Here is an 11,136-nt window from a genome sequence, read left to right on the forward strand (position 1 = left end):
ATGATGTTGCAGATTCACCCTTCAATGTCACTCAAAAGAAGTAATTCTCAGATGCAAGAGAGTGATCTATTTAAAGTTGGAAGTGAAAACTGCAAAATGAATCTTTGACTTTGCATAACAATAATTTACAGTGTGCATTCTTATTAAAAATGGCAAAAACTACTGTGAAAAGTTATTTTTCCAATTATATTTGTGTGTATTGTGCATTTTCACTCTGTTTAAATTCTCATTTCTGCATCATTCATGCTCAAAACTGGTTATTGCATAGTTTTTATAAATTGTTTTCACTATGTCTTGTTTTGACCTAGATCTATCTTTCTTACAGTATTAGAGTGTCTACCTGGAACAGGTTAAATTACCTAAAGAATGGAGTTCTCAGTGCAGCAATGCGGACTGCCATGTCACATGATCCTATTAGCCCTATTTTAACAGATGCCCATTTGGAGGCAATGGATCGACGGTTAATGAGTGTCATTACAACTATCAAGCAGTGCATTGAACAATTTGGCACAGACACTGTGCTAGTGGAAGATAGAATGCAGTTAACTCACTTAAAATAAGGTGCTTGAAATGAAAACTGAGTAACACTAATTTCCCTGCATATGTCAAACAAGCAAACAGGAGTAGCAGTGCACACTATGGTGTACAAACTCGAGGAAATTGAAGAAAATGATTCTATTCTTTTGGAGTTATAAATTGTTTGGTGAAGTATGCTTAACCTGGGATAGGTACTGGAAAATCTTGGCTAGACTGAATTCTACTGATCCTGGAAGCACTGACAGATCAGCGTAAGAGGAAGCAGTGAAACATTTTCCTGAAGTTATGCTTTACTTTGACCTTTAATGCAAATGTAAGCATGTTCTTTGTGATTTTATCTTACTTCAAGAAATACAGACCTGTTTTAAGTGTCTTAGAGAAAGTTGATGAATCTATGCTGAATTTGACATATCTCTTGCCTACAAGGAGGGAAAGAATAATTTAAATCTTTGTTCTTACACTGCCAATATTATTGTCCAATTAGAGATGCTTTTTCTTAATAACCCCACTTGGGTTACATTGGATATATTTAATGGACAGATTACAAATTCAGGTCTTGTCTCACTTTCTCTGTTGTAAAAATTAAAATGTTTCAAAATTTGGCACAAGAGACAGAATCTGAATGGGAACAATTTTATCACAAACTACAGAACATATTTTCATACTGTACTTCAGAGTATATAAAGCTTTATGGAACTCTTGGGTTCAATTCTTCTTTTCTTGTAGAAGTCACGTTCAATCATTCTTATTCTATTTAAAAGTGTACTATTGAACTTTAAACCATAATCTTTTACACCGTAACACTCTAGTATTCAATTCCAACAGTTTGAATTTTGGTGCCCTATGGATAATTCAAACTTACCTGATGTTGCAGATGGATTTTGTTAGGTTTGACAATCCCCTCTCTGTTGAGCCTAGTGGTTATATTGAGGAAGGAAGTTATGCTTAGAACCACACAATATGGGACCAATTGAACAGTCTGTGTCTTTTTGAGACTGATCTCATGGGAAGAGATTCAATTAAAAGAAATTGTGAATTTCTACATTTCTTATTGTTTTGACTGCTTTCTTTAAATTATGTCGGGATCCATGTTAAAGGTAAAGTGTGTTTAATTGTTGTCAATTTAAAAAAAGATATTTGTGATTCTTTACTGTGAAAACTTTGAGCTGTTGGTTTACTGCGTACAGATTTGTGTGTGCTAAGTTTATATGTGAAGTTCCCAAAATCCGATTGTGAAACTTTCAGAGTTAATGGTCAATAGTAATTCTCCTTTCCCTGAACAAGATCCACCATCTTTTGGTTTGATGTTTACAATAATAGCTGCAAACCAGGAAGACTTGGTCTTTTTGGGAATGGTACAAACTTTAAGAAGATGAGGGAACTTTTGTGGTAATAAAGTGATTTATAAATAATTATTCAGATAATTTATTTGGTAGGGGTAGCCGTGAGCTATTGCCACATGGGCATTACATAATGCAACTAATATACTGTAAGTGGAAGGTTGTCCCTTAATTTAGAAGAGAGAATGAGTGCAGCTGGGATTTAAATTCTTTAATAACCCAGCTGTTGAAAATTGATGGCTTGATCATCTCCAATGCAAATAAAAGGTCTAATCCACCCGTAGGATAAAGCCCTTCTATTTTAGTATATAAAAATAAAGCACAGCTTCAACAGATGTTCATTTTCATTAATACATTAAAAATTCTCAGGTCTATGAATAGCTATCAGCAAGTAATGGTTTTTGTCACTGAGTTTGTATGAGTTACATGCTGGAATATTCATTTTCCCAACAGTTAAAATAATTCATTTTTAAAAGAGTTCTTCTTTGTTTAGACAGATCAATTCCATCTATGGAAAGCAGACTGATATTCTTATCATAGTTAAATGCCTATTTAACTTTTAAGGTGGCCACATCACTTGCTCCTTTTCCCACTAGTTTTTGTCTTATGACTCTCTCTAACAGTGCAATACTACTGGAAGGTTCTTTTAACCAGTTGATTTATGGGGTTTTAGTTGTTTACACAGTATCTAGTTTTCACCTACAAAGAATTGACGTGTCCCTGATTTTGTTCTATAATTCCAATTTTCACTGCAGAGTTGGTGTTGCAGTTGATATTGTAACTCACCATCCTGGCAGTGCCCACACTAAATGCCAAAGTTGAAAAAGTATGTTTTGCTAATATTTAACCAGATTTTTTTTGATTAATTATAATCTGTCCAATAAATAACTATAGTTGAAATGGAACATTGTAATGTTTGTCTTTATTCATCAATAATAACTGAAATCTTTGATATAGCAAAAATTCTTAAAATACAAGAAAAAAATAATGGGAGGTGGAATTTTCCTGCCCTGCAGGACCATTCATATTTTATGCTTTCCAGGAGCATCTTGCAGAATAAAACTTTTCTTTATCTCAGCAACATAGTTTTACATTCCTTTCCACGTGCTCAGTTGGTCTTCTCTGAAATGTATGGTTGGTAATGACCTCAGTCAATGGGAACAAGTTTCACATTCTTGCCATTAGAAAAATTTCCATGTTGGTTTTATTAATTGCTGTATTTATGGTCCTATCTTTTGTGTCTTCTCCCCTGAAGTCCTCCATAATTTTAAACCCCTTCATCTGGTTATTTGTAGATTTATTGTGGAGTCAACATATTCTCACCTCGCACCACCCTCCCTCTTTTGCCTAATTGGCTTTTCCAGGTAGTTGAATCAACTCATCAGTACAAAGGGTGACAATAATCTCCCTTTTAAGTGCTTTATGCGTTGCTTGGGATTTCCAATCTTGCAATTCCATTATGTTCAAATGTTTTTGGCACCATTTACAACGCTAGCTTTGATAATGTTTTTTTAATTGGTAGTTTACTTCTGATCCTTTGACCAATGGGTTGTGCTTAATAACTTCCTAAACATTCAAAGTAAAATATTCCTATCAGTTCAGAGCATAAAGGAGCAGGAATAGATCAATCAGCTTGCTCTGCCATTCAATAACATAATGGTTGAATCAATTCTGGTCACAACACTTCTTTCCAACTCTCTTCCCTTGATGTTGCATTTTAAACATTTGTCATTCTCTGCATACACTTAATGACTCTGCATCTATAGTTCTCTGAGGTAGTGAATTCCAAACACTCAAACCTTCTAAGAGAACAAATTCTTTCTCATCTTCATCTGAAATGAGTGATTAATTATTCTGAAACTGTCTCCTTGTTCTAGATCCTCCTAGGGGAAATATCCTTTAAGCATCCATTTTGAGAGAATAAAGTGCCTTGTGTATTTGCAACCAACCATAATAACACAATTTACAGGTATGATCATAGCTCACACCAAGGATGGAAAAGATAGCAATTCAAGGAAATTCAAACCTTGTTTGGGATCGATGCCACTGGAATAAACAATCTCTTGAGATTGTAGGTCATAATTGGAATTTTTTTCTAGAAGTTTCAAAATTGGACTCAGCAGGATAGATGGGACTTTAATTTTAAACAATTTTGGACCTCCAAAGATCTGTAGAAGAATTTAAACCTTAATCTTTGGTTCAGAGGCATTGCCACTGACAAAGGCTTTGCCTGTGTCTACATTTTAGCCGCTTCATGCCTTTGTCAACATGTTTCTTTCAGTACCTTCTAAGATTAGTAGGTTTATGCCCATTTTGTAAATCTAAGATCTTCCTTTGTACTAAAATTATGCATGTAAAAGAATCCGTTTATGTGTAACAGTAAAACAAGATTCGAAATCCAGGAGAATGAATACCAATGCCTGTTTTTTTTTTCATTTCTCTGCAGTCCTTCAGTCCTGCAGAATTAATATAATCAAAAGAATTAATATAATTAAAAGCCCTCCCCTTCATTTATTGACTGCTCATGTGGGTAAGTTGTCCAATATTTGACCTATTGTACCATGTACAAAATTTGCATCAAATTACTTTTCAGAATTTATCTTCATTAGCTATTTTATCTTTAAAATCTTCTATTTCTTCATGGCATCTGCTAGGCGTCCGTGATCAGAACTGATTATTATTATTATTGTCGTATGCAGTGAGATACAGTGAAAAGCTTTTGGTTTACATATCATCCAGAAAGAGTGCAAGGACCACAAGATACTGTATATTGGAGGATTGAGAGTTCATATTATAGCAGATAGGAACTATATAAGTCTTTTTCCAATTTACGCCTCCCTCTTCAGTGTCCATTGCTTTCCCTCAGTGATTTCATTGTCTTGCAATTTCTTCCATGGTTTCTCTTTCTCTAGTAAATGGTTGTTGTGGTATAATTTTTATACTTTTAGTACTATCAGCCTATTTAACAAATCCATCTCATTTATCCTGCCTTTAAGTCAGTAAGACCTGGGGTGAGGTCAAGTATATGGGATGAATTTTGGCAGATTTGTTTTGAACAAAACCAATGGTGGGGTGCAGGTAATCTGAGGAGGGACCGTGCGGAGACAACTATAGTAAGCAATGATTTCAGTCATTACTGAGGAAGCCTGTTGCTTGACTGGTTTGTGAGATGATTGTCCCAATTTTGGTAAAGCAACTTTAACCATCTTTTTTAACCATCAGTCAATACAAGGTGATCATCTGTCCAGTTTGGGTGCTACTTTGTGGCTTTTCCAGCAGCTTGTTACAACTGAAAGACTTGCTAGGCTATTTCAGAAGGCAGGTAAGAGTCAACACAATTACTGTAGGATGGAGTCACATGTAGACTAGAACAGGTAGATTTTCTCCTCTACAAGACATTAAAGTTGGTTCTCTACAACGATCTAACAGTATGGTAGCGTTGCAGTTAGTGTAATGTTTACAGTGCCAGTGACTAGGCTTCAATTCCCGCTGCTGTCCATAAGGAGTTTGTACATTCTTGCTGTGACTGCATAGGTTCCCTCTGGGTGCTCCAGTTATGGATGAATAGGTTAATTAGTCACTTGGATGTATTTGGGCAGCATGGGCTTATTGAACTGGAAGGGGCTTTACCTTGCTGTATCTCTTAAAATTAATTTTTAAAATAATTTTCATGGTGAAGGGTCTTGGCCTGAAACGTCGACTATACTCTTTTCCATAGAGACTAGGCGCATGACGTCAGCCAGTAGAGCGGGAAATGTTTAAAAAGAAGACCGCCATATCCAGCAGGCAGCGTTTGTAGCAGGTAGCGGAGTAAGAGGTGGCAGAGTGACGGGGCTTTGGCTCAGCGGGCTCATGCGGTAATGAGGCTAGGTAGGTTACCTGTGTCAATTGCGGAAAGGAAGTATGTGTGTGAAGCTGGTGTTCTGTGCTCGGTGTCAGATGTGGGAGGTCCTGGAGTCTCCCAGCCTGCCGGATGGCCATATCTGCACCCGGTGTGTCGAGCTGCAGCTCCTAAGGGACCGCGGTAGGGAACTGGAGTTGCAGCTCAATGACCTTCGTCTGGTCAGGGAGAGCGAGGAGGTGATAGAAAGGAGTTATCATGTTCGTCCATCGTCGTCGTCGATGAAGACCTCGACACCATTGATGGTGTTGAGACTAGCACATGATTTGGATTTAAGTGAGGGAGAGCCTCATTCTCTCTTCCCAATTCCCATCTGGATCCAGTGGCAAGATAGAGTCGAGACAGCTGGAGATGGGACTAGGCGCAGTGGATGACCAGGATGTCTTCTGTGTCTTGTCGGGCTCTACGCGTTCCACAATGTTTGCAGAGACTGCCTTCTTGACCATTGGACCTTCCATTGGTCTCGTCCGCTCAATCCGCCGGAGTCTGGCTTCACATGCTGGGATAGACAACTCCCTATCTCACCGAGGGTTTGAGACCCATCGGCTACCCTCACCTGGTTTAGCCGACTTGTCGAAGCAATTGCCCGGGGTGTGGCTGCTGTCGCATGCAAACAGCTACAAGGAGCCACAGGTGAGAGCCGAGTGCCAGGTGGGGACCAAAGGTGGACTAACCACCTTGAAAAGGACGCGACATGTTCCTCCACCAGAGGTGCTACCCCTCCCTGACACCCCATACACCCCTATAGGCAGTTGGTCACACCGGGGCCACGGGAGACAGATAAGTGGGTAACAGTCAGGAGAGGGAAGGGGAAGAGTCAGGTACTAGAGAGTACCCCTTGACAATAAGTATTCCTGTTTAAGTACTGTTGGGGGAGACAGCCTACCTAAGACCTGAAGCAACAGTGTCTGTGCCTCTGGCACAGATTCTGGCCCTGTGGCTCAGAAGGGTAGGGAAAGGAAGAGGAAGGCAATAGTGATAGGGGACTCTATAGTTAGGGGGTCGGGCGATTCTGTGGACGCAGGAAAGAAACTCGGATGGTAGTTTGCCTCCCAGGTGCCGGGGTCTGGGATGTTTCAGATCATGTCCAAGGCTACAGGAGTCAGAACACTGGGTCACTGTCAAGGGAGGGAAGGGAAATGCCCGGCTAGTAGAGAGCACCCCTGTGGCTGTCCCACTCAGCAACAAATATCTTGTTCTGGATGCTGTTGAGGGGGATGACCTGACAGGGGACGCCCACGGTGACCGAGTCTGTGGCACTGAGCCTGGCGCTGTTGTGCAGGAGAGAAGGAGGGTGAAGAGAAATGCGGTAGTCATGGGGGATTCCATAGTCGGGAACAGACAGGAAATTCTGTGAGCCTGACAGAGATACCCGCATGGTGTGTTGCCTCCCAGGTGCCAGGGTACGGGATGTCTCGGATCGGGTCCTGAATATTCTAAAGGGGGAGGGTGAGCAACCAGTTGTCTTGGTACATGTTGGTACCAATGACATAGATAGGACAAAGGAGGAGGTCCTGAAGAGAGATTTCCAGGAGTTAGAAAGGAAGCTGAGAAGCAGGACCTCCAGGGTAGTAATCTCGGGATTGCTACCTGTACCACATGCTAGCGAGGGCAAGAGTAGTCAGATCAGGCAGATGAATGCCTGGCTGAGAGACTGGTGTAGGGGGCAGGGCTTCAGATTCTTGGATAATTGGATCTCTTCTGGAGGAAGTATGACCTGTTCAAAAAGGACAGGTTACACCTGAACCCGAAGGGGACCAATATCCTGGCGGGAAAGTTTAATAGAGCTGTTAGGGAGGGTTTAAACTAATTTGGCAGGGGGATGGGAACCGGAATGATAGAGCGGAGGAAGGGGAAAACAGAAATAAATCTAAGATAGTGAGCAGTAAAGATGTCAGGAAAGACAGGCAGGTGATGGGGCAAATGTGTAGCCATTGGGATGAGTTGCAGTACAATAAAGTTGCAGTGAAATCAAAGCAAAAAGTATCAAATACTGGTCTTAAGGTGTTGTACTTAAATGCACGCAGCATAAGAAATAAGGTGGATGATCTTGTTGTACAGCTACAGATTGGCAGGTATGATATTGTGGCCATCACTGAGACCTGGCTAAAGAATGTATGTCTCTGGGAGCTGAACGTCCAAGGATACACGGTGTATCGGAAGGATAGGAAGGTAGGCAGAGGGGGAGGCGTGGCTTTATTGGTAAGAAATGATATTAAATCATTAGAAAGAGGTGATATAGGATCAGAAGCTGCAGAATCTTTATGGGTTGAGCTAAGGAATACCAGGGGTAAAAGGACCCTGATGGCAGTTATTTATAGGCCTCCAAACAGCTGCAGGGATGTGGACTACAAATTACAACTGGAAATAGAAAAGGCTTGTCAGAAGGGCAGTGTTATGATAATTGTGGGGGATTTTAACATGCGAGTAGATTGGAAAAATCAGGTCGGCACTGGATCTCAAGAGAGAGAATTTGTAGAATGTCTGTGAGATGGCTTTTTAGAGCAGCTTGTTGTTGAGTCCACTAGGGCATCGGCTGTACTGGATTGGGTATTGTGTAATGAACCGGAGGTGATTGGAGAGATTGAGGTGAAGGAACCCTTAGGAGACAGTGATCATAACATGATTGAGTTCACTGTGAAATTAGAAAAAGAGAAGCCGAAATCTGATGTGTTGGTGTTTCAGTGGAGTAAAGGAAACTACAGTGGCATGAGAGAGGAACTGGCCAAAGTTGACTGGAAAGAGACACTGGCGGGAAAGACGGCAGAGCAGCAGTGGCTGGAGTTTATGCGAGAAATGAGGAATGTGCAAGACAGGTATATTCCAAAAAAGAAGAAATTTTCCAGTGGAAAAAGGATGCAACCGTGGTTGACAAGAGAAGTCAAAGCCAAGGTTAAAGCTAAGGAGAGGGCATACAAGGAAGCAAAAATTAGTGGGAAGACAGAGGATTGGGAAGTCTTTAAAACCTTACAAAAGGAAACCAAGAAGGTCATTACGAGAGAAAAGATTAACTATGAAAGGAAACTAGCAAATAATATCAAAGAGGATACTGAAAGCTTTTTCAAGTATATAAAGAGTAAAAGACAGGTGAGAGTAGATATAGGACCGATAGAAAATGATACTGGAGAAATTGTAATGGGAGATGAGGAGATGGCAGAGGAACTGAACAAGTATTTTGCATCAGTCTTCACTGAGGAAGACAGCAGGATACCGGTCACTCAAGGGTGGCAGGGAAGAGAAGTATGCACGGTCACAATTACGACAGAGAAAGTACTCAGGAAGCTGAATAGGCTAAAGGTCGATAAATCTCCTGGACCAGATGGAATGCACCCTCGTGTTCTGAAGGAAGTAGCTGTGGAGATTGCGGAGGCATTAGCGATGATCTTTCAAAAGTCGATAGATTCTGGCATGGTTCCGGAAGACTGGAAGATTGCAAATGTCACTCCGCTCTTTAAGAAGGGGGCAAGGAAGCAAAAAGGAAATTATAAACCTGTTAGCTTGACATCGGTGGTTGGGAAGTTGTTGGAGTCGATTGTCAAGGATGAGGTTACAGAGTACCTGGAGGCATATGACAAGATAGGCAGAACTCAGCATGGATTCTTTAAAGGAAAATCCTGCCTGACAAACCTATTACAATTTTTTGAGGAAATTACCAGTAGGGTAGACAAGGGAGATGCAGTGGATGTTGTATATTTGGATTTTCAGAAGGCCTTTGACAAGGTGCCACACATGAGGCTGCTTAACAAGGTAAGAGCCCATGGAATTACTGGAAAGTTACATACGTGGATAGAGCGTTGGCTGATTGGCAGGAAACAGAGAGTGGGAATAAAGGGATCCTATTCTGGTTGGCTGCCGGTTACCAGTGGTGTTCCACAGGGATCAGTGTTGGGGCCGCTTCTTTTTACATTGTACATCAACCATCTGGATTATGGAATAGGTGGCTTTGTGGCAAAGTTTGCTGACGATACGAAGATAGGTGGAGGGGCCGGTAGTGCTGCGGAAATGGAGAGTCTGCAGAGAGACTTGGATAGATTGGAAGAATGGGCAGAGAAGTGGCAAATGAAGTACAATGTTGGAAAGTGTATGGTTATGCACTTTGGCAGAAAAAATAAACGGGCAGACTATTATTTAAATGGGGAAAGAATTCAAAGTTCTGAGATGCAACGGGACTTGGGAGTCCTCGTACAGGATACCCTTAAAGTTAACCTCCAGGTTGAGGCAGTAGTGAAGAAGGCGAATGCAATGTTGGCATTCATTTCTAGAGGAATAGAGTATAGGAGCAGGGACGTGATGTTGAGGCTGTATAAGGCGCTGGTGAGACCTCACCTGGAGTACTGTGGGCAGTTTTGGTCTCCTTATTTAAGAAAAGATGTGCTGACGTTGGAGAGGGTACAGAGAAGATTCACTAGAATGATTCCGGGAATGAGAGGGTTAACATATGAGGAACGTTTGTCCGCTCTTGGACCGTATTCCTTGGAGTTTAGAAGAATGAGGGGAGACCTCATAGAAACATTTCGAATGTTAAAAGGCATGGACAGAGTGGATGTGGCAAAGTTGTTTCCCATGATGGGAGAGTCTAGTACGAGAGGGCATGACTTCAGGATTGAAGGGCGCCCTTTCAGAACAGAAATGCGAAAAAATTTTTTTAGTCAGAGTGTGGTGAATCTATGGAATTTGTTGCCACGGGCAGCAGTGGAGGCCAAGTCATTGGGTGTATTTAAGGCAGAGATTGATAGGTATCTGAGTAGCCAGGGCATCAAAGGTTATGGTGAGAAGGCGGGGCAGTGGGACTAAATAGGGTAAAATGGGTCAGCTCATGATAAAATGGCGGAGCAGACTCGATGGGCTGAATGGCCTACTTCTGTTCCTTTGTCTTATGGTCTTATGGTATCCCGCAGTGGGAGGGAGAATAGCCAGAGGTACCAATTGGTACATATTGGTACCAATGACATAGGTAGGAAAAGGGAAGAGGTCCTGAAAAATGATTACAGGGAGTTAGGAAGGAAGTTGAGAAGCAGGACCACAAAGGTAGTATTCTCGAGATTACTGCCTGTGCCACGCGACAGTATAGGAATAGAATGAGGTGGAGGATAAATGCATGGCTGAGGGATTGGAAGCCAGGGATTCAGGATTCTGGATCATTGGGACCTCTTTTGGGGCAGATGTGACCTGTACAGAAAGGACGGGTTGCACTTGAATCCCAGGGGGACCAATATCCTGGCAAGTAGGCTACTGGGGAGAGTCTAAACTAGAATTGCTAGGGGTGGGAACCGAACTGAAGAGACTGGGGATGAGGCAATTGGCTCACAAATAGAGAAAGCTTGGAGACAGTATGTGAAGGAAGATAGGCAGGTGATA

At 41.5% G+C, this 11,136-nt stretch overlaps 1 protein-coding gene across 4 annotated transcripts in view; it reads left to right on the plus strand.

Moving 5' to 3' along the window:
• Nucleotides 1-2,782, plus strand: part of fam20b (FAM20B glycosaminoglycan xylosylkinase) — a 109,855-nt gene extending 107,073 nt beyond the window's left edge. For all 4 annotated transcript variants that reach the window (XM_072274326.1, XM_072274327.1, XM_072274329.1 and 1 more), the window contains exon 8: nucleotides 326-2,782. In XM_072274326.1, coding sequence (XP_072130427.1) covers nucleotides 326-560 — 235 coding nt within the window. In that variant the 3' untranslated portion in view covers nucleotides 561-2,782. The remainder of the gene's footprint in view (nucleotides 1-325) is intronic.
• Nucleotides 2,783-11,136: the final 8,354 nt, after the last annotated feature.

The sequence above is a fragment of the Mobula birostris genome, chromosome 12 (genome assembly GCF_030028105.1).
Source record: "Mobula birostris isolate sMobBir1 chromosome 12, sMobBir1.hap1, whole genome shotgun sequence".
NCBI lineage: Eukaryota > Metazoa > Chordata > Chondrichthyes > Myliobatiformes > Myliobatidae > Mobula > Mobula birostris.